Genomic DNA, 24,829 nt, shown 5'->3' with positions numbered 1-24,829 from the left:
AGGTTTACAGGGTAGTAGGGCAGTTGGGGGTATTTTTTTAAAGTGGGGCAATTTTGCAGGAGGTCAGTTGAGGAGTTATGTGGCAAGTGTGGGGCAGTTGGAGGGGGTAGCTTTTGGGGATTGGGCAATTTTCAGAGCGGTAGGGCAGTTTCAGGAGGGTATGTCTTTTAGAAATGGGGCAGTTTGTGGGGTGTTGGTTTTTGGGATGGGACATGATATCTTCTCTTAAAGGTTTTGCTTTATCACTACATCACCTTTAGCCCTATCTTGTAAGCTAATGATGGACATCTTTTTATCCCTGGCAATGTGCAGACAGTATACAGCCTTCTTTTTCCTTTCTACCATATGTCAACTTGCTGAGATTTAATTTAGATCAGAGCTTCTCAAACTGTGGGCTGCAACTCCATATACGGTTGCAAAGCTTGTGTTTGGGGGTGGGCACTCCATAGGATGTCATTAGTCCGTGTTGTCCAGGGGTCAAGAATGTTCTGTGGCCACAAAAGGATCAGTGACCACTAGAAACATTTTTATACTTTTGACTCGTAACCACTTGTAACCACTCGCCTCCACCAACCCTCCTCTCTTCCTTCCCGTTCACATTAATTGATTTGATTTGCTTACTTTATTTATTTTTTGTCTATTAGATTGTAAGCTCTTTGAGCAGAGACTGTCTTTCTTCTATGTTTGTGCAGCGCTGCGTACGCCTTGTAGCGCTATAGAAATGCTAAATAGTAGTAGTAGTATACTACGAGTTTCCTTGTGAAAGTACTCATGAACACTTGGGTAATTTCTTTTCTTCCTGTAAGAGCTGCACAACAATTCGCCAGCTTTGCTGTTGAATTTTGTGTTGTGCTCTGTTGACACTTTAGGAATTTTCCTTGGTAGCTGCAGTTGCTCTCTTCTCCATTTGGGAGCATGGAGTGTTGTATTCTTTAGTTCTTCTTTTATTTATTTACTAGTTAAAAAGGCCCGTTTCTGACACAAATGAAACGGGCGCTAGCAAGTTTTTCCTCATAGTGTGTATGTTTTGGAGAGTGTATGTGAGACTGACTGTGTGTGTGAGAGAGAGTGAAAGTGCGAGTGTGTGTGAGAGAGAGAGTGAGTCTGGGTGTGAGTGTGTCTGTGAGAGAGTGTGTGTGTGAGAATGTGAGTGTGTGCAATTGCGTATGTGAGACACAGTGTGATAGAGAGAGAGTGTGTTTCACACAGATACAGTGTGTGCGAGAGAGTGTGTGTGAGACACTGATTCTCTGTGAGACTGAGTGTATGAGACCAAGCGAGTGTGTAAGTGACTGTGTGACACATAGAGAGTGAATGTGATACACTGTGAGACATAGAGTGTGTGAGAGTGAGAGACAGAAAGACATTGTCTGTGAGAAAGTGTGTGTGAGAGAGAGAGTGTGTGTGTGACAGAGATACCTCCCTCCCTCTCTCTCTATGGTGTCAGGCCCCCCCTCTCTCTCTGGTGTCTCAGATTGCCGCCACTGCACCTAAGCAATTGGTGTGCTGGAGGAGGGGGAGAGAGAGTGTGTGTGTGGGGGGGGATGTGTTGGAGGGGTTCAGCTTGGAAGAAGAGGGGTGTGGGGTGTTCAGGAAGCGCTGGCAGATGAGAGTGAGAGAGTGAGTGTGTGTGTGTGGGTGGGGGGGTTCAGGAAGCAATGCCAGATGACATTGTGAGTGAGTGTGGGGGGGGGGCAGGGGGTTCAGGAAGCGCTGCCAGATGAGAGAGAGAGAGAGTGAGTGTGTGTGTGTGGGGGGGGGGGGGTAGGGGGGGTTCAGGAAGCGCTGCCAGATGAGTGAGTGAGTGTGTGTGTGTGTGTGTGGGGGGGGGGGTGTTGGGGGGTTCAGCTTGGAAGAAGAGGGGTGTGGGTGGTTCAGGAAGCGCTGCCAGATGAGTGAGTGTGTGTGTGTGGGGGGCGGTTTTTCAAGCATTGCCAGATGAGAGTGAGTGTTTGTGGCGTGGGTTCAGGAAGCACTGGCAGATGAGAGAGTGAGTGTTTGTGTGTGTGTGTGTGGGGGGGGGGGGGGGGGGGGGGTTCAGGAAGCGGGGCCAAATGAGAGTGAGTAAGTGTGTGTGTGTGTGGGGGGGGGGGGGTCAGGAATGGCTGCCAGATTAGTGAGTGACTGTGTGTGTGGGGTGGCAGGGGTTTCAGGAAGCGCTGCCAGATGAGACAGAGTGAGTGTGTGTGTGTGTGGGGGGGGGGTTCAGGAAGCGATGGCAGATGAGATTTTGAGTGAGAGAGTGTGTATGTTGGAGGGGTGTGTTGGTTGTGTTGGGTGGTTCAGCTTTGAAGAAGAGGGGTGTGTGGGGGGTCTGGAAGCGCTGCCAGATGAGTGAGTGTTTGTGTGTGGGGGGGGGCGGTTTATCAAGCGTTTGCAGATGAGAATGAGTTTGTGTGTGTAGGGGGGGGGGGGTTCAGGAAGCGCTGCCAGATGAGAGAGAGAGTGTGTGTGTGTGTGTGTGTGTGGTGGTGGTGGTGGGGTGGTTCAGGAAGTGTGGCCAAATAAGAGTGAGTAAGTAAGTGTGTGTGTGTGTATGGGGGGGGGGGGGGGGGGGTTCAGGAACGGCTGCCAGATTAGTGAGTGACTGTGTGTGGTTGTGGCAGGGGTTTCAGGAAGCGCTGCCAGATGAGAGTGAGTGAGTGTGTATGTGTGTACGGGGTTTCTGGAAGCGCTGCCATATGTGACAGAGTGTGTGGGGGGGGGAGGGGTGTGGGGGGGTTCAGGAACCGGTGCCAGATGAGTGAGTGTGTGTGGGGGGGCAGGGGTTTCAGGAAGCGCTGCCGGATGAGAGAGTGAATGTGTGTGTGGTGGGGAGGAGAGGGGTTTGTCAGATGAGTGAGTGAGTGAGTGTGTGTGTGTGGGGGCAGGGTTTTCAGGAAGCGCTGCCAGATGAGAGAGTGAGTGTGTGTATGTGTGTGTTGGGGGGGGGGGGGTTTAAGAAATGTGGCCAAATGAGAGTGAGTAAGTGTGTGTGTTTGGTTGGGGGGTTCAGGAACCGCTGCCAGATGAGTGAGTGAGTGTGGGGGGGGGGGGGCAGGGGGTTTTGGAAGCGTTGTTTTGAAGATGAGGGAAGGTAGCGCTGCCAGATTGCCGTTTTTTTTCGTTTATTGCCGTCATTGCCTCCTCCGTGTGATGTCCCCCCCCCCGCCGCCATCCCACCCACCGCGATGCCCCCACCCCCGCCGCCATCCCACCCACCGTTCGTTACGTTGTTTTGCTGGCGGGCGACCCCAAATCCCGCCAGCAGAAGTCCTTTGTTGTCTGCTGACTCCGTTTGTTCTTCGGCATTGCTAGCCTTTGCTGGGCGGGGTTCTGTGCGTCGGACGTCCTGCACGTGCATGACGTCAGACGCACAGAAGCTCTGCCTGCATAGGCTAGTAAATGCTGAAGTTCACGCCAGAGTCTGAAGACAGGACTTGTGCTGGCGGGGTTTCGTGTCCCCCGCCAGCAAAGCTACGCGACGGTGGGTGGCTTTGGGGGGTGGGGGGCGGCTCGGGGTGGTTGTTGCACCTCCATCATTTTGTTGGCTGGGCTTCTTTTCTTTTGATGTGCTTTGTTGGTTGTTGCGATGGGGGGGGGGGGGGTGTTGTTCCTCGGTCATTCTGTGTGTGGGGCTTCATTTTAACTCCTTAGCTTTTGGGTGGTTTGCGAGGTTGTTTCCCAGCGTTTCCTAGGCAGGGGGAGGAGTACTCCTCCCCCTGCCTGAATGCGGTCCCTTCTTTCGTTTTTTTTTTCGGTTTTCCGCCCTCGAGGGCGGGGCAGCGAGTCTTGGTCAGTGGCTTCACCACCACGAACTTACGAACCGTTCTGGGAGTCTGAGTGACTTCAGAACGTTGTCCTCAGAACGTTGAGGGTGCGTTTTATTATATTAGATTTGTTGCATTTGTATCCCGCATTTTCCCACATATTAGTAGGCTCAATGTGGCTTACAAAGTTCTGGAGAGGTGAGTACAGACTCCGGTGGAAAAATACAGAGTAGAAGTACAATGAATTAGAACTGGTGTCTTATTTTTCACTTGCCTGCGTCTACGGAAATCTCATATGAAGTTGTGATATTACGAGCCTCTGCTCCTAATATCCCTTTTTTAGAGTCCGATAAGAAATTGTTCAATATCCTGTTACCTGTCGCTTTACATTTAATTGTTTCAAATTGGAAGAATAATGTGAATCTCAATTATAATGAATGGTGGAGTTATGTCTGTGTAATACGAAAGTATGAAGCACTCCTTGCCCATAAACATCATAGAGTTAAGTCTGTTTTAAAGACTTGGGCTCGCCTAGATCTATTTTGTCTGGAATCTCATAGCACTGCTTGACCTTTTGCCTTGCCTCTTAGTATTGTCATGGAATGTTGGTAAAGTTATTTTTTTTCCTTTCTTTGTTCTAGTGTTACTATTGTTTGATTGATTTGGTGTTTTCTTTTATGGTGTATGTTTTGAAAACCTTCAATAAAAATATGAATCAAAAAAAAAAAAAAAAAAAGAACTGGTGTGGATTGTCCCATGCAGTTTGGAAGAATGGGATCATGTGGAAAGGGATAGAGTGTTGTCCGTTTCTTAGTTTAATTGTTAAGTTTCATTATTCAATGTTTATGTCGTTTCTGAAGGGTATGCCTTTCTGAAGAGGTGGGTCTTTAGGTTTTTTCAGAAGTTTAGGTGGGTGTTTATGGTTTTAAGGTCTTCTGGTAGTGCATTCCAGAACCGGGTACATATGTAGGAAAAACTGGACGCGTATGTTGATTTATATTTCAGTCCCTTACATCTTGGGAAGTGAAGGTTTAAGTACGTTCTTGCTGTTTCTAGTTGGCCGGACCTAGGCCACAGATTATTTTGTGGACCACAGTACAAATCTTGAAGGCTATCACGTGTTCTTTGATTGGTAGCCAGTGCAGTTTTTCACGAAGGGGTTTAGCTTTAGGTTGGTTATTAGACTAGTTAACAGTATGTAGCATTTTTTTCCTTTTTGTTTTTTTTTTAAATTTGTTTTGTAACTGTTTTGGAAATAAAATAATGAATTATTATATTTCCCTGCCCTAACAGGAATGCCTAATTTAGTATGGCTTAAAGTATATGTGCTGTGAATATTCCATACATATTTATTTATTTAAAATATTTAAACAGCGCTTTCCTAACTCAACGTGAACATACAATGAATACATTTGCACAAAGTGTAGGCAATTTTCAGACAGGCCTATTTACCAGGGTAAATCACTTTGAAAATTGCCTCTGTGATGTGATAAGACAACAGCACCAATTTAAGACAAGTCTAAGCAAGTGCCGAAATGGAATTATGTCAAATAATGATGTATTATAGTAAACGTGTTAATGTAGTCTGCTAATGTTTGCAGTAAAAAGCGCAAACTAAAATTAAAATGTAGAGTTGAACAGCTCTTAGCCTTTGTGCAAGCTTTCTTGCATTCCAGTACCTGCACAGGTTGTTCCTTCTTTCTCCACATTTTATGCTTGGATACCGGCTCCATGAAAGTGCTACCATTATCGTCTTCTTGTACTGACTCTTTTACTTCACAGTTTGCCTCATATTGTGTCTCAAACTCTTCCACATCTAACTCAACAACTTAAGGTAGATCAGTTAAAATCTATACAGTAGAAGACAAGCAGAAGAGGCATTTAGTCATACCTAGGCTGCCACGTATCACAGCAAGCAAGACAATTGAGCAGAGCCAGGCTCACAGCATGCCAGGACAGCTTTACTTCCTGCAGAGTTCATGCTGGATATAATAATGGGCTTCTATTTTTTTTTTGGGGGGGGTGGGGGCAGATGTGAGGTTTAGGTTCATCACAGTTCTTTTCAGATAATATAAAAACGGTATCACATTAAAACCTGTGTGTATGGTGGGGGGGAGGGGGGGAGAATTCATTTGCAAAGACTGTATTTTTCTGATACCAGCCTGGCACTCTTCAAGTTTTAATTCTTTCATCCAAATATAGCTTTTTCTAAATATAAGAAAGAGAAAAATACTAAATTAACCCCCCTCTTCAAATTCTATCCCCAACCTCTGTGATTTACAGTAGTACTCATTATGAAAATGTGAAAGGTAAAATAGTTTCCTTCTTGTGCTCTCCATTTGCCAAATTACATAATAAAGAATAAGATAAGCACACATTTTATGTTTTGGATATTTAAACTTTTAGGATTTGTGCTGAATAGGAAAATGTCCACAGAGCTCAATGATGTCTCTACGTGATTTTAAATAACTTGATGGTGATTTTTATCTCAGCCTCCTCTTTTCTGGAGTAGTCAAAACTAGGGGCACTGTACATGTGAAACTCACAACCCCTGGACAGTCTCAGATGTATAATAATAATGACAATTTAGAGATATTACTAGTTGGTCCGTCCATGAGAAACTTGTACTGGCCATTGGAGAAAATAATGCTCTATGTGACAGCTGAGACTAGACTAAGAGGTTAACAGCGGCCACTCTCCCAGAAAATAAATAAGGGTGGTGGTGGCTGGCGACAGGAGAAGGAGATATCTGGTCATTAAATATCTGGGCCCCTATGCTCAGAAGCACACGCAGGCACTAAAGGTCATCAGCGCCCACGTTAGTGAGCGCAGAAAGGGTATGATACATACCTGTAGCAGGTGTTCTCCGAGGACAGCAGGCTGATTGTTCTCACGACTGGGTGACGTCCGCGGCAGCCCCCACCAACCGGAAAGAAGCTTCGCGGGACGGTCGGCACGCAGGGCACGCCCACCGCGCATGCGCGGCCGTCTTCCCGCCCGTGCGCGACCGCTCCCGCCAGTTGAATGACTAGCAAAAGATGAAACACACAACTCCAAAGGGGAGGAGGGAGGGTAGGTGAGAACAATCAGCCTGCTGTCCTCGGAGAACACCTGCTACAGGTATGTATCATACCCTTTCTCCGAGGACAAGCAGGCTGCTTGTTCTCACGACTGGGGTATCCCTAGCTCTCAGGCTCACTCAAAACAAGAACCCAGGTCAATGGAACCTCGCAACGGCGAGGAAACAACAGAAATTGACCTACGAAGAACAACTAACTGAGAGTGCAGCCTGACCAGAATAAATTCGGGTCCTGGAGGGTGGAGTTGGATTTACACCCCAAACAGATTCTGCAGCACCGACTGCCCGAACCGACTGTCGCGTCGGGTATCCTGCTGGAGGCAGTAATGTGATGTGAATGTGTGGACAGATGACCACGTCGCAGCTTTGCAAATTTCTTCAATAGTGGCTGACCAGGTGGGCCACTGACGCTGCCATGGCTCTAACACTATGAGCCGTGACATGACCCTCAAGAGCCAGCCCAGCCTGGGCGTAAGTGAAGGAAATGCAATCTGCTAGCCAATTGGAGATGGTGCGTTTCCCGACAGCGACCCCTAGCCTGTTAGGGTTGAAAGAAACAAACAATTGGGCGGACTGTCTGTGGGGCTGTGTCCGCTCCAAGTAGAAGGCCAATGCTCTCTTGCAGTCCAATGTGTGCAACTGACGTTCAGCAGGGCGGGTATGCGGCCTGGGGAAGAATGTTGGCAAGACAATTGACTGGTTAAGATGGAACTCCGACACCACCTTCGGCAGGAACTTTGGGTGGGTGCGGAGCACTACTCTGTTGTGATGAAATTTGGTATATGGAGCATGAGCTACTAGGGCTTGAAGCTCACTGACCCTACGAGCTGAAGTAACTGCCACCAAGAAAATGACCTTCCAGGTCAAGTACTTCAGATGGCAGGTATTCAGTGGCTCAAAAGGAGGTTTCATCAGCTGGGTGAGGACGACGTTGAGATCCCATGACACAGTAGGAGGCTTGATAGGGGGCTTTGACAAAAGCAAGCCTCTCATGAATCGAACGACTAAAGGCTCTCCAGAGATGGCTTTACCTTCCACACGATAATGGTAAGCACTAATCGCACTAAGGTGATTCCTTACTGAGTTGGTCTTGAGGCCAGACTCTGATAAGTGCAGAAGGTATTCAAGCAGGTTCTGTGCAGGGCAAGAACGAGGTTCTAGGGCCTTGCTCTCACACCACACGACAAACCTCCTCCACTTGAAAAAGTAACTCTTTTTAGTGGAATCCTTCCTAGAGGCAAGTAAGACCCGGGAGACACCCTCAGACAGACCCAACGCAGTGAAGTCTACGCCCTCAACATCCAGGCCGTGAGAGCCAGAGACTGAAGGTTGGGGTGCAGTAACGCTCCGTTGTTCTGCGAAATGAGAGTCGGAAAACACTCCAATCTCCACGGTTCTTCTGAGGACAACTCCAGAAGAAGAGGGAACCAGATCTGACGGGGCCAAAAGGGCGCTATCAGAATCATGGTGCCGCGGTCTTGCTTGAGCTTCAGTAAGGTCTTCCCCACCAAAGGTATGGGAGGATAAGCATACATGAGGCCGGTCCCCCAATGGAGGAGAAAGGCATCCGACGCTAGCCTGCCGTGTGCCTGAAGTCTGGAACAGAACAGAGGCAGCTTGTGGTTGGTCTGAGAGGCGAAAAGGTCCACCGAGGGGGTGCCCCACGCTCGGAAGATCTTGCGTACCACTCTGGCATGGAGCGACCACTCGTGGGGTTGCATGACTCTGCTCAGTCTGTCGGCCAGACTGTTGTTTACGCCTGCCAGGTACGTGGCTTGGAGGAGCATGCCGAACCGACACGCCCAACGCCACATCCCGACGGCCTCCTGGCACAGGGGGCGAGATCCGGTGCCCCCCTGCTTGTTGACGTAATACATTGCAACCTGATTGTCTGTCCGAATTTGGATAATTTGGCAGGACAGCCGATCTCTGAAAGCCTTCAGTGCGTTCCAGATCGCTCGGAGCTCCAGGAGGTTGATCTGCAGATCCTTTTCCTGGAGGGACCACAGACCCTGGGTGTGAAGCCCATCGACATGGGCTCCCCACCCCAGGCGAGATGCATCCGTCGTCAGCACTTTCACGGGCTGCGGAATTTGGAATGGACGTCCCAAGGTCAAATTGGTCCGGATGGTCCACCAGAGCAGTGAAGTGCGGCAACTGGTGGAGAGGCGGATGACATCTTCTAGATTCCCGGTGGCTTGGAACCACTGGGAAGCTAGGGTCCATTGAGCAGATCTCATGTGAAGACGAGCCATGGGAGTCACATGAACTGTGGAGGCCATATGACCCAGAAGTCTCAACATCTGCCGAGCTGTGATCTGCTGAGACGCTCTGGTCTGCGAAGCCAGGGCCAAGAGGTTGGTGGCCCTCGCTTCGGGAAGGTAGGCCTGAGCCGTCTGGGAATTCAGCAGCGCTCCTATGAATTCCAGAGACTGAGTTGGCTGGAGATGGGACTTTGGGTAATTTATCACAAACCCCAGCAGCTCCAGAAGTTGAATAGTGCACTGCATGGACCGGAGGGCTCCTGCCTCCGAGGTGTTCTTGACCAGCCAATCGTCGAGATATGGGAACACGTGCACTCCCAGCTTGCGTAGGTAGGCCGCTACCACCACGAGGCACTTGGTAAACACTCGTGGGGCAGAGGCGAGCCCAAAGGGCAGCACACAATACTGAAAGTGCCGTGCGCCCAGGCGGAATCTGAGATACTGTCTGTGAGCTGGCAGTATCGGGATGTGAGTGTATGCGTCCTTTAAATCCAGGGAACATAGCCAATCGTTTTTCTGAATCATTGGCAGAAGGGTGCCCAAGGAAAGCATCCTGAACTTTTCTTTGACCAGGAATTTGTTCAGGCCTCTCAGGTCTAGGATGGGACGCATCCCCCCTGTTTTCTTTTCCACAAGGAAGTACCTGGAATAGAATCCCTGCCCTTCCTGCCCGGGTGGTACGGGCTCGACCGCATTGGCGCTGAGAAGGGCGGAGAGTTCCTCTGCAAGTACCTGCTTGTGATGGGAGCTGAAAGACTGAGCTCCCGGGGGACAATTTGGAGGCCGGGAGGCCAAATTCAGGGCGTATCCGCACCGCACTATTTGGAGAACCCACTGGTCGGAGGTTATGAGAGGCCACCTTTGGTGAAAGAATTTTAACCTCCCTCCGACCGGCAGATCGTCCGGTACGGACACTTGTAGGGCAGCTATGTTCCCGTGGATCCAGTCAAAAGCCCGTCCCCGGCTTTTGCTGTGGAGGCGCAGGGGGCTGCTTAGGCGCACGCTGTTGACGAGAACGAGCGCGCTGGGGCTGTCCCTGTGCCTGACGAGGCCTTCGGGCCGGCTGGTTGTACCTACGCTTCGCAAAAGATTAGGGTGCAGCCTGCCGGGCCCGGGAAAAACGTCCACCTGTGGAGGTGGATGCTGAAGGCGCCCGGTGGGAGAGCTTGTCGAGAGCGGTTTCCCGCTGATGCAGTTGGTCCACCATCTGCTCGACCTTCTCACCGAAAATGTTATCCCCCCGGCAAGGGACGTCGGCCAGTCTCTGCTGGGTGCGGTTGTCCAGGTCAGAGGCACGCAGCCATGAGAGCCTGCGCATCACTATACCTTGGGCCGCAGCACGAGATGCCACGTCACAGGTGTCAAAAATACCCCTGGACAGGAACTTTCTGCACGCCTTCAGCTGCCTGACCACCTCCTGATAAGGCCTGGACTGCTCCGGCGGGAGCTTCTCGACCAGGTCCGCCAGCTGTTGCACATTGGTCCGCATGTGGATGCTCATATAGAGCAGGTATGACTGGATGCGGGTCACGAGCATGGAGGATTGGTAGGCCTTCCTCCCAAACGAGTCCAGAGTGCGAGACTCCCGCCCCGGGGGCGCCGAGGCGGTATCCCTCGAACTCCGTGCCCTCTTGAGAGCAGAATCCACGACCGCTGAGTCATGGGGCAATTGGGGCCGCATGAGCTCTGGGTCAGAGTGGATCCTGTACTGGGACTCTGCTTTCTTGGGAATGGTGGGGTTAGTTAATGGTCGCACCCAGTTCCGGAGCAGCGTCTCCTTCAGGACATTGTGCAGCGGCACCGTGGAGGACTCTCTAGGTGGTGATGGATAGTCGAGGACCTCGAGCATCTCGGCCCTCGGCTCTTCCACAGAGACCACGGGGAAGGGAATGCTGATAGACATATCCCGCACAAAGGAGGCAAAGGAGAGACTCTCAGGAGGTGAGAGCTTCCTCTCCGGTGAAGGCGTGGGGTCCGAGGGAAGGCCCGTAGACTCCTCTGAGGAGAAATATCTAGGGTCCTCCTCTTCCCCCCACGAGTCCTCATCCTCGGTATCGGACATTAGCTCATGTAGCTGAGTCCTGTACCGGGCCCGGCTCGACGTCGAGGCACCGAAGTCTCGGTGTCGTCGAGCGGTGGACTCCCGCGCCGGCGGGGACGGAGCTCCCTCCATCGACGTCGACGGGGACTCCACCTGCGTGGCGGTCGAGACCGGCACCGCAAGCGGCGGCGGTGTCGACAGCCCCGGCGCCGGGCTAGAGCTCGCCGGCGCCACAGTCATCGGCGCCGAGGGCGCAAGCACCCCCGGCGCCGGCACAGCCTGGCGCATCAGCCCTTCCAGGATCCCCGGAAGGATGGCTCTGAGGCACTCGTCCAGGCCCGCTGCCGGGAAAGGCGGTGGGGCCGGTAAGGGTGTCGGTGCCGGAAGCTGCTGGGGGCCAGGAGACGGCACCGAGGTGCCGGAACCCCGACGCGTCGGTACCTCCACAACCGACGGAGACCTCTCCTCACGACGATGACGCTTCGGCGGCGTCTCCTCTCCGACATCGGGATGCACCGAAGGCGACCGGTGACGACGCTTCTTGTCTTTCTTCCGATGCACGTCACCGGCGCCGGAGGGCATGGAGGAGGAGGAGGTCGATCCCCCTCGGTCTCGAGGTACCGGGTCAGACAGGGTTCGGTCCCGCGGCCCACGAGCTGAGGGCGTGACCGGGGCCGACTGCCCACGCGGCCTCTCACCCCCACTCTCACCGGAAGACCGGCGGGCCGACGGGACCTGTTCTCCTGGGGTCGCTGCCATCGGTGCCGATGTCTCGGGCATCGATACCAGTACCGAAGGGCCGGGCGTCGATACCGATGCCTTCGAGGTCGACGTCGAGGGGCCGGCGCAAGTTCCAAAAAGACGGTCCCGCAGAACTTGCCTCGCAACCTGAGTCCGTTTCCGGAGACCGAGACACAAAGAACACGACTTGAGATTGTGCTCCGGCCCGAGGCACTGGAGGCACCAAGCGTGGGTGTCGGTCTGCGAGATCGGCCGGCCGCAGCGACCACACTTTTTAAATCCACTCGGGACCTTCGAGGACATCGACGGAAAAATCGCGTCGGCGAAGTCAAAGTCGTCAATGGTGGCTAAAATCACACCACGAAAACAAACGACCGAGCGGCCACTAGACCGCAACGTGGCGTCCCCGCTGGAAGCGAGGGAAAAAAAAGGGAGCGCGTGTCCCACACGCGCAGGGTTTCTTTTTTTTTTTTTTAAAAGGAAACCGGGCGGTAACTAATACCGATAAACAAAGTTAGAAAAAAACACGATCAGCGTATACGCGATCGAACGATCCGGCGGCTGAACAGAGAGAGCGCAAAACACGACTCTCTCCAGGCGCGGAAAAAAAGGAACTGGCGGGAGCGGTCGCGCACGGGCGGGAAGACGGCCGCGCATGCGCGGTGGGCGTGCCCTGCGTGCCGACCGTCCTGCGAAGCTTCTTTCCGGTTGGTGGGGGCTGCCGCGGACGTCACCCAGTCGTGAGAACAAGCAGCCTGCTTGTCCTCGGAGAATGCTCAGAATCTCTACTGCGGAAAACGAGCGTGCCAAAGATTAGCGTAAATAGCATGCTAATGTAGTCAAACAGATGTTAATGAGGTCATTTCCTATTGCCTCCCAATGCTCAGAGAACAGCACACAAAATAAAGCCGCCCTTACCGCTGAAAAAATAACACCAGCTCAGAGCAGGTGTTTGAAGAGAGGATTTCTCACGATTCTTTCTTTAAAATCTGACAATTTTTCTTTAATTTCGAAGCAGAAGGAAGCCTGTGCAAGCCTCTGAGCGCCAGTAGTAAGAAACGTATGTGCGCGAATCTGAGCAAACTCAAAAGTGAAAGCACAAGTTGGCGCCCGTTTCCTGCATTTAAATATAACCCTTCCAAGTAGAAAAAGAAATTGAAAAGCTTATATTTAATGGTGCAGAAAACAGACGCCAATGTGTGCTTCACGTTTGGGTTTGCTTGGTGCTTGCGCACAGGAGTGGGACTTACTGCAAAACTTTTCTGTGCATCTGCCAAGCATGTCCCTCCTCCTTGCTTTCACTTTAACAGTGCGCCTATAATCTGCATACCATTTCCTTTGAGCATTGGCGAGCTAATTTTCTACGCTGTTCTGGTGGTATAGTTTCTGTGCTGTTGGCTTACCACGGGAGTTCTGAGCATCAGGCCACTGGTTCTGAAATATTACATAGAGCTCATTGAAGCTCCTCTGGACTTCTTACCATTCCAAACTAGTCATTGATGTGGGCGCTAATGATACTACAAGATAGAACCCTTAGCATATCAGTAATCACTTCAAGATTGTGAGGGTGAAGAAGACAGAGGCAGTAGTGGTAAAGGGAGGGGGCAGTCAGATCTTTGAGGCAAATGCATGCATAGGCAGTTAGAACTACCAGGAGTGATACCATTTCCTTCATCATAGGGTGATCTTCCAAAAAGATGGACTTCGGAACAGAGACGGGATCCACCTGACAATGTAGGGGGAAGCATGTCTTTGGAAATGGACTTGCTAACTTAGTAGGACAAATATTTTGTTAATCACATAGAATTCTTGATCAAGGTCTAAAATGATCTGAGGAGTAAAACAGGAATATTAGTGAGGAAAATGATTATCATAGGTGTTTATATACAACTGAAAGAACAGGGAAATAAGCAGGTAAAACTTGAAATCCTGGTTCCCAATTAAAATTAAGACTTAAATGGCACAACAGACTTGAGAGGATAATTCACTGGGATATGGATCAAGAAAAGTGCTGCTTGTTAAAGAAGTACAAGATTAGAATGGATGAGGCACTGCTTTGAATATCCAATTTGTATCCAGAAAATTGTGAAGTATTTAGGGAAAATATGTGAATAAAGATGAAAGGGACAAAGTGATATTGAAGTAGGGTGCCTATAAGAGAATCAAATGTACTAAAATCATCAGAACATATGAACTTCTGATTCACATGCAGAATGAGGCACACAAAAAATACCTGGGGATGTACATGTAAAACTGTAGAGCTCGACTTAAGCAGGGGCGTCAGGGGCAGTTGCACAGGATTCCTCCTCCTCCTCTCCTAGAATTTTTTAGATGCTGCTGCTATTCTCCATCCAGATCGATCCAATAAACAGGATAAAAAAATCAATGTGCAGGGACACTAAAAATTCCACAGATATAATCCCAGCAACATACAAACTTTTACCTCCGCAATCTCTTTACACATCCACTAATATAAAGACATTTCTTTAACCTTCTTTCCAAAGTGGAGGAGTGGCCTAGTGGTTAGGATGGTGGACTTTCGTCCTGAGGAACTGAGTTCAATTCCCAGCACAGGCAGCTCCTTGTGACTCTGGGCAAGTCACTTAACCCTTCATTGCCTGCTGCATTGAGCCTGCCATGAGTGGGAAAGCGCAGGGTACAAATGTAATAAAAATAACCTCATTGCCTGGGGTTGTGTTTGTGCCAGCCAATCAGTGCTGTGTTCCATAGTCAGTTGTTTAGTATTTTAGCAGAGGCAGAAAACACTGCCAGCAGATGCTAAGGAAGTCAGATGGAGAAAATATAAGCTATTATCGTTATGTATTTTGGGAGTTTTTTGTTTGAGTTTTAAGCACAGTTTATGTGGGTTTTTTCAGTGACCCTCTTCCCTAAAGAAGTAAACGAAACCTGGCCATGTCGGAAGAGGTTCCGACTGCTGTTGGAAGCTAAGCAGCTTTATATTTTACTGCAATACAATTTATAAGAAAGTTTTTAAAAAATTGGATTGATGACGATTTACACAGTGCTGCTTGAGAAAAGCTGATTCTGCAGCATTTGTGTTGTAAGACCTGAAGATCCTTTTCCTTAAAGAAAATGTCTTTATATTAGTGGATGTGTAAAGAGAATGTGGAAATAGAAGAAGTTTGTATGTTGCTGGAATTACATTTGTTGAATTCTCCGCCCAGAGGCATCTCTCCCTCTGCTCCTCCCCCTCCAAAATTTGTCTCTCTCCGTTTTCAGATACTGCCGGCAGCAGTTGTGATCAACATATGCTGCCTGCAGCCTGCTCCGGATCCTTCTCTCTGAGCCGTTCCACTCTCTGACACAACTTCCGGTTAACACAGGGGTGGAACGGGTCAGAAAGAAGGCTTCGGAGCAGGCTGCAGGCAGTGTATGTCGATCACTGTTGCTGCTGGTGACATCTAAAGATGGAGAGAGACAAATCTTAAGGTAGGTGAGGGATTAAGAGAGTGTGGGAGATGTTGAATTGTGTGGACGGGAAACCCCCACCAAACTGGTTTGCAAGTGCCAAAGGCCAGCTCTGTATAAATGTATGCACTATCAATTCATAGCACATACTTTTACGCAGCATACACCTAAGTATTCCTGTAGAAAAGGGCAGGGCAGAACTGGAGAAAAGCTGCAAAATAGATATACGACACAAAATACATGTGTATTTAAGCAAACAGATGAGAAGTTATGTCTTCCTAAGAGAAAGTTTTGTGGGAACTTCCATGAAGACTACTTTATAAATACGTATAAGCACACATGTTCCTCTTATAAAACAGACGCAAACATATATATGCATATGTGTCTTACAACTTGAATGCCCTGCTAGAAAATTACTCTCCACAGGGGACTTAAATGTCCAAACATCTGCTGGGAAATCTATTTAAGCAGGTCACACACTATCCAACAAATTCCTGGTGTTTGATGATACAAAGAATGGTCGATCTTCTGGACTTGATCCTGAAAACGGGAACTGACAAAGTAAAATTGGAAGACAAGCTGAGAAGAAAAGATGAAATAATAAAAGTTGATGATTCTAAGAAATGGAGAGGATAACAGCAAAATAAAAGATAACTAATTCCAAGACAACACATTTTTATGAACTTAAAGAAATCAGTTGGAAGGATGCCATGGAACGTAAACCTAAGGAAAGAAAGAGCTCAGGAAGGTGGGTCATTTCTCAGACAGTCAGTGCTAGAGCTGTACTGAATAGCATATTTTCCTATTCGGCCAAATATGAATAATGAAAAATATTATTCGACCAAATATGAAAAATGGGCATTGAGCTTTAAAATAACAAATAATAAAAGAAAAAAATGTAAAATCAGAGATCAACTGTTTATTTCAGTAGAATTCAGCATAGTAGAGCCTCAGATTATTCGTATTTGAATTTAAATCACTAATCAACCTAATACGAACAATGTATTTGGGGCACTATTTGGGCCCAAACTGAATACAAATATTCAGTACAGCCCTAGTCAGTACTGAAGTCACAAGCATAAAGGATAAGCAGCATAAAATGTATTGTACTATTTTGGTATCTTGCCAGGTAACCTGGATTGGCCACTGTTGGAAACAGGATGTTGGGTTTGATGGACCTTCGGTCTGTCCCAGTATGGCAATACTTGTGTACTTATGCAAAATCTTTCCCAATCTAGAAATTATAATAAGAGACAAAGCTCACTAAACCAGGAGGTCTTCATTCATCGACCAAAAACTCAAACAGAAATCTCACAAACCCTGCACAACTGGTCTGATTGCTAAGAAAAAATATGACACTTGTAAAAGCCTTCACGCACTTGTACAGTTTTCACATTCTGCTGCAGTTTGAACGGTAGTTTTTAAAGTAGGAGTTTATTTCATTGATCTATAAAACACATTCTACACTTTCAATATAAAAAACAATTACAGAAATATTCAAAAAATAATTAGAAAATAAAAAAGTTATTTGGATAAAAGTCTACCAGCTAATCACAACAGGATGGTCCTGTTTTTGTTCATGAAAGCTCAAGAACTTTCAGGTTAAATGGGGTTCATATGTGGACTGCAGTCTTCAAGTCTTTTTTAATTTATTTTTTTTATTACATTTGTACCCTGTGCTTTCCCACTCATGGCAGGCAATGGAGGGTTAAGTGATTTGCCCAGAGTCACAAGGAGCTGCCTATGCCAGGAATTGAACTCAGTTCCTCAGGACCAAAGTCCACCACCCTAACCACTAGGCCACTCCTCCTCTTACTATTGGATTCAGGTCTAGGCTTTGATGGGGCCACTCAAGGACATTCACTTTCTTCTTGATGAACCACTCCATTGTTGATTTGCTTTAAGCTCAAGATTATTCTCCCGCTGAGAGGCGATTCTTCTCTCCAGTCCCAGGTCTGTGAGAGACTAGAAGAGGCTTCTCCCTAGGATCTGCCTGTATTTTCCCATGATCTTCACAGGCTTCCCTGTCTATTCTGCTAACTTATATATAAAAGTGTCTCCCCTTGTGTGAGGAAGGATGAAGAGGGACTGTAAGGGTCCTGCCACCTGAAGTTCAATGCTTTCCTACCCCTTTATGGAATAAAGACAGCATAAGAAAACCAGCTGCAAGCAAACTTGCAGCCAACTGAGGGCACCCAGGGTCTCCTAGTAAAAGGTTGCTAGACACCAAGGAAAGGTGAAGAAGGTTCAGGAAAATTCCTGGTTACCCAGACACATCAGGAGAGAACCTTCTGAGAAGGAGGAGGGCTTTAAAACTCTTAGAACTTGTGATGGGAGGGGGGAGGAAGAGCATCTTCCCAACACAAGGAAGTGGAAGCTATACTTCAGATGAAGTAAGGGAGGAGCCCATGGAGTTTGAGAGCTCAGTCACTATAACACCTGAAGAATGTGAAGAAATGGAAATACAAAACTGACCATTGAAAGGCTTGTGGATTGTGTCCAACAGTTGGGTCCCTGTATTGCTCCTGAACAATTGAAACATTGGTAGTTAATCCAGCTGCTTGCTTTGTAAGTAAAGCGTTTGTTTGTTTGTTTTTTAAATGGCTGCTGGCAGATGAAGGGAGGGCACAACAGAGGCCAGGCCTTCTCGATTATGAGCAATTGTGTGAGGGATCTTCTAGCTGTTTCAGCTCTAGGCTGATAGAAGGGGTCAAACAGAAGATATGGAATATATATTTTGGGTGCTGAGTAGTTTTTGTTTGCATCTGCATTTTCATGGGATGAGACTGTTTGGGAAGCAGGGAATTTAGGAACTTTCTCTATTGCCTAAAGACAGCCATACACTGTTTCCCTGTTAAACTATGTTAGGAAAAGGAAGAGATATTGTTTAAAAGAAAGGAACTGCTATGGAGGAGCTCATTTGTATAAAGCTCCCATAGTCCTAGGTTGGTTTTTTTTTTTGTTTGTTTTCTTTTTGGGGTCTATACAAAGAAAAGGAAACTGAAACCTGGATATAGTCAAAGTAGTGCATGTAGCCACCAAGTCTGTTTTTTTCAAGTTGTGATGCCTTACCTATGGGCTCCTATTTCACCCTGATTTCAAGAGGAATCAGAAATACTGACACTGGAAGTATGGACATCTCTGCCTAATTTGGGTAGTTGGGAATTCTTTTCTACTCATGTGACTTTTTGCTGGGAGAGGCCACATCACACTTGCTTATTAGCAAGCATTGGCTACTGATTTCTTCTCAGGTAACTTTCAAAATGATTCTTCTTGTATTTCAGATTCTTCAGATTTGTGTTTCTCAGTTTCTAAATAGGTCTCTTAGTCCTTACATACCTTCTCAAATCCCATTGCTGCTCCGACATGAAATGAGATTGAAGGGGGGCAGACTCAAGAAAAATGTCAGGAAGTATTTTTTCACGGAGAGAGTAGTGGATGCTTGGAATGCCCTCCCGTGGGAGGTGGTGGAAACGAAAACGGTAACGGAATTCAAACATGCGTGGGATAAACATAAAGGAATCCTGCTCAGAAGGAATGGATCCTAAAGAGCTTAGACGAGATTGGGTGGCAAAGCCGGTGGCGGGAGACGGAGATGGTGCTAGGCAGACTTATATGGTCTGTGCCAGAGCCGGTGGTGGGAGGCGGGACTGGTGGTTTGGAGGCGGGGATAGTGCTGGGCAGACTTATATGGTCTGTGCAGGTCTTTTTTTGCCGTCATCTACTATGTTACTATGTTGTGATCTTGGGCAAGTCACTTAACCCTCCATTGCCTCAGGTACAAACTTAGATTGTGAGCCCTCCTGGGACAGAGAAATATCCAGAGTACCTGAATGAAACTCACCTTAAGCTACTACTGAAAAAGGTGTGAGCAAAATCTAAATAAATAAATAAATTGTATGGTACACCAACTTACATCAGTCATTGACCTGTTCTAAGTAGGTGTGTCTGACTTTAGGTACACCAGTACAGCTTTGCACTAATAATCTGTACCAGCTTAGACTTGCCCTTAGGTCATGACTGAATCTGAGCTAAGCACGCTCCTTTGTGGTGCCTAAAATGAGGTGCCAATTTATAGAACTATCACCTTATTCTTCATCCAAGAGTATCTGAATCAGCTCAGATACAGTGACCGGACACAGATGGACTCTATTTAACTTCAAGGCAAGTTTTAGAAACTGAGCTCATTTGGGTTTGCTATAACAAAGGGTGTGAAGACTTATACAGTCAGTACTTTCTGGTTTCTTAGTCCTTCTTTATTCCTGAATACTTATTTAATTTTCTTTCACAATGAAAGTGTATAGCACGTTGTGTAGATCAATAACACAAACTTTTACTTTAATACATATTGAACTGTATTTTTTAGATAGCAGAATATGAAGAATGTACAGGGGTGTGAAGACTTTTACAAGGCACTGTATTAAGAATGTCTATGGTCAAACTTGTCCAGGCCAAGATACAATAAGATGCACCCAGTGGGGGACATAGCAGGTAATAGGATAATATTCTATAAATATATGAATTACCATTGTAGCTTGTGATATCTTTTATTGCCCTACCCGTGAAAAAGATGAAGTACATGAACTTTTCCAGACACAATAGGTCATATCATGAGTACCCACTTAACAAGATGTTAAGCCAAAGAACAAATCTTGTCTAATTTTCTTCTGTGAACAAATAACAGGCCTTATAGATAAAGGTGAATCAGTAACCTTATTTATATTGACCTGTTAAGGTCTTAGACTCTTTCATATAACATATCAGGTGTGAGCACATGGGACTTTTTAATACAGCCCACTAGTTTTTAAAAATTCATCTAAGTTAATATGATTGCTGGCCCCCATCGTGTACCTTTGAGCTGAGTCAGCAGACATCGTCAACAAAGGCTTGATACTGTAGGACATGGTCAGACGCACAAGTGGTAAAGGGGAAGCCAACCACCACCAAGTGGCAGAAGAAGGGGAAGTCAACTGCTGTCGCTGAACAAGTAGAAAAGGCAGACAGCTCTTGCTGTGCAACACAAGAAAGGGGGAGCCAACCACCACCAAGTGGCAGAAGAAGGGGAAGTCAACTGCTGTCGCTGAACAAGTAGAAAAGGCAGACAGCTCTTGCTGTGCAACACAAGAAAGGGGGAGCCAACCACCACCAAGTGGCAGAAGAAGGGGAAGTCAACTGCTGTCGCTGAACAAGTAGAAAAGGCAGACAGCTCTTGCTGTGCAACACAAGAAAGGGGGAGCCAACCACCACCAAGTGGCAGAAGAAGGGGAAGTCAACTGCTGTCGCTGAACAAGTAGAAAAGGCAGACAGCTCTTGCTGTGCAACACAAGAAAGGGGGAGCCAACCACCACCAAGTGGCAGAAGAAGGGGAAGTCAACTGCTGTCGCTGAACAAGTAGAAAAGGCAGACAGCTCTTGCTGTGCAACACAAGAAAGGGGGAGCCAACCACCACCAAGTGGCAGAAGAAGGGGAAGTCAACTGCTGTCGCTGAACAAGTAGAAAAGGCAGACAGCTCTTGCTGTGCAACACAAGAAAGGGGGAGCCAACCACCACCAAGTGGCAGAAGAAGGGGAAGTCAACTGCTGTCGCTGAACAAGTAGAAAAGGCAGACAGCTCTTGCTGTGCAACACAAGAAAGGGGGAGCCAACCACCACCAAGTGGCAGAAGAAGGGGAAGTCAACTGCTGTCGCTGAACAAGTAGAAAAGGCAGAAGAAGGGGGAACCAACTGTCGGTGGTGGAAGAAAGGCGCGATAGTCATTTTGTGGGAGGAAGAAAAGGCTGCCACCATTGTAGCAGACGGAAAGGGAAGGAAATTTGTGACAACTGATGTTTGGTCACAGATATGGGGTTGGCAGATGCTGGAGTCTGTCTGGGATGCGCAGTGGAAACAAGAAGGGAGTGCAGAAATCTGGCTAGGGAGAATTGTGGCCTCAGTATTTTCAGGCTACATAAAAAAAAAACTCTTGAGATTGTTCAGTGTTTATTTAAAAAAATAAAGTCCCAAACAAAGCCTCAACACAAATGAACAAGAGCAAACTCTGAAAACACAACCAAAAACACTGGGATAAAAATGAGACTAGCACTCACTGTTAATTGGTTCAAACTAGTTAACAGGAACACGCCAATGAACTGTTAATTTGTTAAGTGAAGCGAGGAGGCTGTTGTAAATAGCTGAAGTAAAATGTCATGCATAGTGTGTGACACTTACATCAGGATCCCAGAATATTTTTATATATAAAAAAAGAAAAAGAGAATAAACAGTTAGAGGAAGAATATTGAGAAAAAATGCAATAACTTGTCAGCGTTTCAAATTTGATTTCAATTTTGCCTACTGTTGAAGTTAAGGAGTAGTTCATAAAGAGTTTCACGAAGGCATGACAGCCTAGCCAACTCAAGAAATTCTCTCTAAGAGCATACAATGCTCCAATACAGCACTATACTACCTCAAATTAAGTTATTTTCAATGGCTCAATTTACCAAGAAAGATATATTTCATGACTTTGATGAATAGAAATAAGTACACTGAGGAAATGTAGACAATTGTGGCATTCAAAACAGGGCACGCTGAACACGTCTCCTTTCACACTTGTGCATGCTGTCAAACTAAGGTCTTGCAGATCTTATGTTGCAACGACCAATGAAACTGCAGGCCTCTCTGTTTCTTACCATATTGGTAAAATAGAAGGATAAGCCCAGATCACAAAAGACAGACCTCAAAAATAATACCATCTTAAACGTACACAGTGGACAAAAAGCACACCTTCTGACCCTAGAGAGAAAGCCCTTTGTATATGTTCTTTACATCAGCTGTGTGAAATTGGCCATGGGCCCTCTAAATTCCTCTCCAGCACTACCCTTCTGATTATGTATTGGATATTCATGGTGCACTCCTGTTTTTCATTACTTCTTTGACTAACCAGTACATTTCTTTGGCCTTTAAGTCACTAAGGGTCCCCTTTACAAATCTGCGATATGCACTAACGCATGCTTACTGCAGCAAAAACATTATTTTTTAGTGCTGGGTGCAGACGCTGGGTGTGTTCTGTGCTAATCGGTTAGCATGTGGGTATTGCCGCATGGTAACTGATTAGCGCAGGTTTAGCACGAGTTCACCGGGTACAAATTATATCACAATGGTAGAGTAGATCAAATTGGTGTGGGAAGAGGGGTTGTGCTATATCGTATGCTATATGGAGAACGAAATTGAGAATGTTATAATGCCTTTGTATCGCTCCATGGTGTGACTGCACCTCAAATTTGAATGCAGTTTTGGTTGCTGCATCTCAAGAAAGATATAGTGGAATTAGAAAATGTACAGAGAAGGGCAACAAAAATGAGACAGAGGATGGGACGACTTCCCTATGAGGAAAGGCTAACTCCAGACTTTCCCATACTCATGATCCATCTCCATTTCCCCCTGACCCCCCCCCCCCCCCCCCCCACACACACACATTTGATCCTCCAAATACACATTTTCTGCAGTGTGCACACAGAAGCACTGAACACATGCTGTCCCTACAGGATTGCCAGCTTACCACAGGTCAGTTGAATAGACTGATCCAGTTCTGACTTTGTCACATTGGATTCATAGATTTGGTACCTCTGATTATCTAAGAACATAAGAATAGCCATACTGGGTCAGACCAATGGTCCATCTAGCCCAGTATCCTGTTTCCAGAGAAACCAGTTAGACAAATAAAACTACAACTCAACCCATGCAATAGGAGAAATCCAGGCCTGGATCATCCTGTTTGATCAATCTCAGGTGAGCTACCTTTATGCCTTCCTCCCCCATGCAATACAGTCCCTCCAGCGGCCTTTGAACCCTTCACTATTCCCTATGGTCACCAGTTCCAGTGTCAGATATCCTGCAAAATTACCAGCATAATTATTTGATCACATCATTCAACAAACCTTTTGATCTGGCAGTGAAGTCCGAAGCCTATACAGGATTGGACAGAATATTAATATATTTAGCTTTTGGTATTCTCAGGTATAATTCTCAGCACTGACTACATATATATATATATATATAGATAGATAGATAGATATAGATAGATAGATATATACAGATTTCTATTTTTGTATAATTCCTACAGACATACATATCTTTGGTGTAATCCTAGTAATATTTATTTTGTTTTACTAATTTTATATATATATATATATATATACAGTGCACTCCGCTTAATTGCAAGGGTCTGGGACCAAAGAAATGCATGCAGTTAACCGGAGCATGCACTTAACCATTGTGACCAAAAGAAGCTTGACATCTGATAAAACATATGTACAGTACGGTTTATTATTATACGTACAGTATACAGTCTCCGTTAACTGACGTTAGACTTACTTGAAGTAATCAGTTATAGTCCTCTGTACACTATTGGGTCTGTGAGTTCCATAGACTATGTCTGCCAGATGGTAAAAATTGTCATAGCACTGACATCCAGTGGCCTCCAGAGAGGCCCGCACGGTGTTGAGACTCCAGCGCTCTTACAAAAGTGACAGGAGGAGGTTGTTGAATTTCGTCAGCATGTGCCTTGCTGCTCATTTCATCATCATAACGCTCATCAGACGACGTAGCACAAGAGCCCAAAAATGTTGTTTGAAATTGGCTATTATGCCCTGATCCATAGGTTGGATCAGAGAGGTAGTGTTTGGTGGCAGGAAGACCACCTTGATGTTAGACAGCCTGACATCATCACTGTGTGCAGCACAATTATCACAAAGCAGCAAAATCTGACGCTTTTGTACCCGCATTCTAGTGTCTAACTTCTTTAGCCACTGCTTCCAAATTTCCCCAGTCATCCATGAATTTGCGTTAGCCTCGTATGACACAGGAAGTCGCTTAACTTTCTTGAAGCAACAGGGCTGTTTGCTCTTTCCAATGATGATGGGTTCCAACTTCTCACTCCCATCCATATTGCAGCAAAGGAGGATCGTCAGTCGGTCCTTCGATGTTTTACCTCCAGTAGTTTTGGCATATTTAAATGCAAGTGTTCCATCAGGAATTGCTCGCCAGTAGCGACCATTTTCGTCATAATTGAAAATGTCACAAGGTCCAAACTCGTTCAAGATGGTAGGAAGAACTGAAACAACCCAATTTTCAGCACCAAAGTCATCAGCGTCTTGTTTCTCACCATGCTGTTTCTTGAATTTTATGTTCCTCTCCTTCCATCTTTCCAACTATCCCAACAGTCATAGGCGTAGACTGGGGGGGGCGAGGGGGGGCAATGCCACCCCAAATGACGCAAGGCGCCGCCGCGCCATTAGTTTAAAAAAAAAAAAAAAAAAAACACATGCAGGCACGCTCCTCTCCATCCGCTTGGCTTCCCTGCTCTCTCTATCTGCGTCCCGCCTTCCTCTGACGTCATTTCCTTTCGGGCGGGACGCAGACAGAGAGGGCAGGGAAGCCAAGCGGACGGAGAGGAGCGTGTCCATCTACCCCTCTCTCTTCCTCCCTCCCTCCGGCGCAGGCAGCAGTCTTTTCCAGCGTTCCTGGCAGCGGTAGCGTTGTACACGCTGCCT

The 24,829-nt window shown here is 47.0% G+C and overlaps 1 protein-coding gene across 5 annotated transcripts in view; it reads right to left on the bottom strand.

Moving 5' to 3' along the window:
- REEP1 (receptor accessory protein 1) overlaps positions 1-24,829 on the bottom strand; it is a 203,856-nt gene that overhangs the window by 24,716 nt on the left and 154,311 nt on the right. For 2 of the 5 annotated variants that reach the window (XM_030191053.1, XM_030191049.1), the window contains exons 8-9: positions 22,837-22,911; positions 5,429-5,577 (exon numbers count right to left, since the gene is read on the bottom strand). In XM_030191053.1, the coding sequence (XP_030046913.1) occupies positions 5,429-5,577; positions 22,837-22,911 (224 nt within the window). The remainder of the gene's footprint in view (positions 1-5,428; positions 5,578-22,836; positions 22,912-24,829) is intronic. The other 3 variants (XM_030191050.1, XM_030191052.1, XM_030191051.1) reach the window with 2 other exon arrangements.

Source organism: Microcaecilia unicolor, chromosome 2 (genome assembly GCF_901765095.1).
Source record: "Microcaecilia unicolor chromosome 2, aMicUni1.1, whole genome shotgun sequence".
NCBI classification, from domain to species: Eukaryota; Metazoa; Chordata; class Amphibia; order Gymnophiona; family Siphonopidae; genus Microcaecilia; species Microcaecilia unicolor.
Note: the sequence above shows the minus strand (reverse complement) of the source record. Positions and strands in the feature narration are given on the sequence as shown.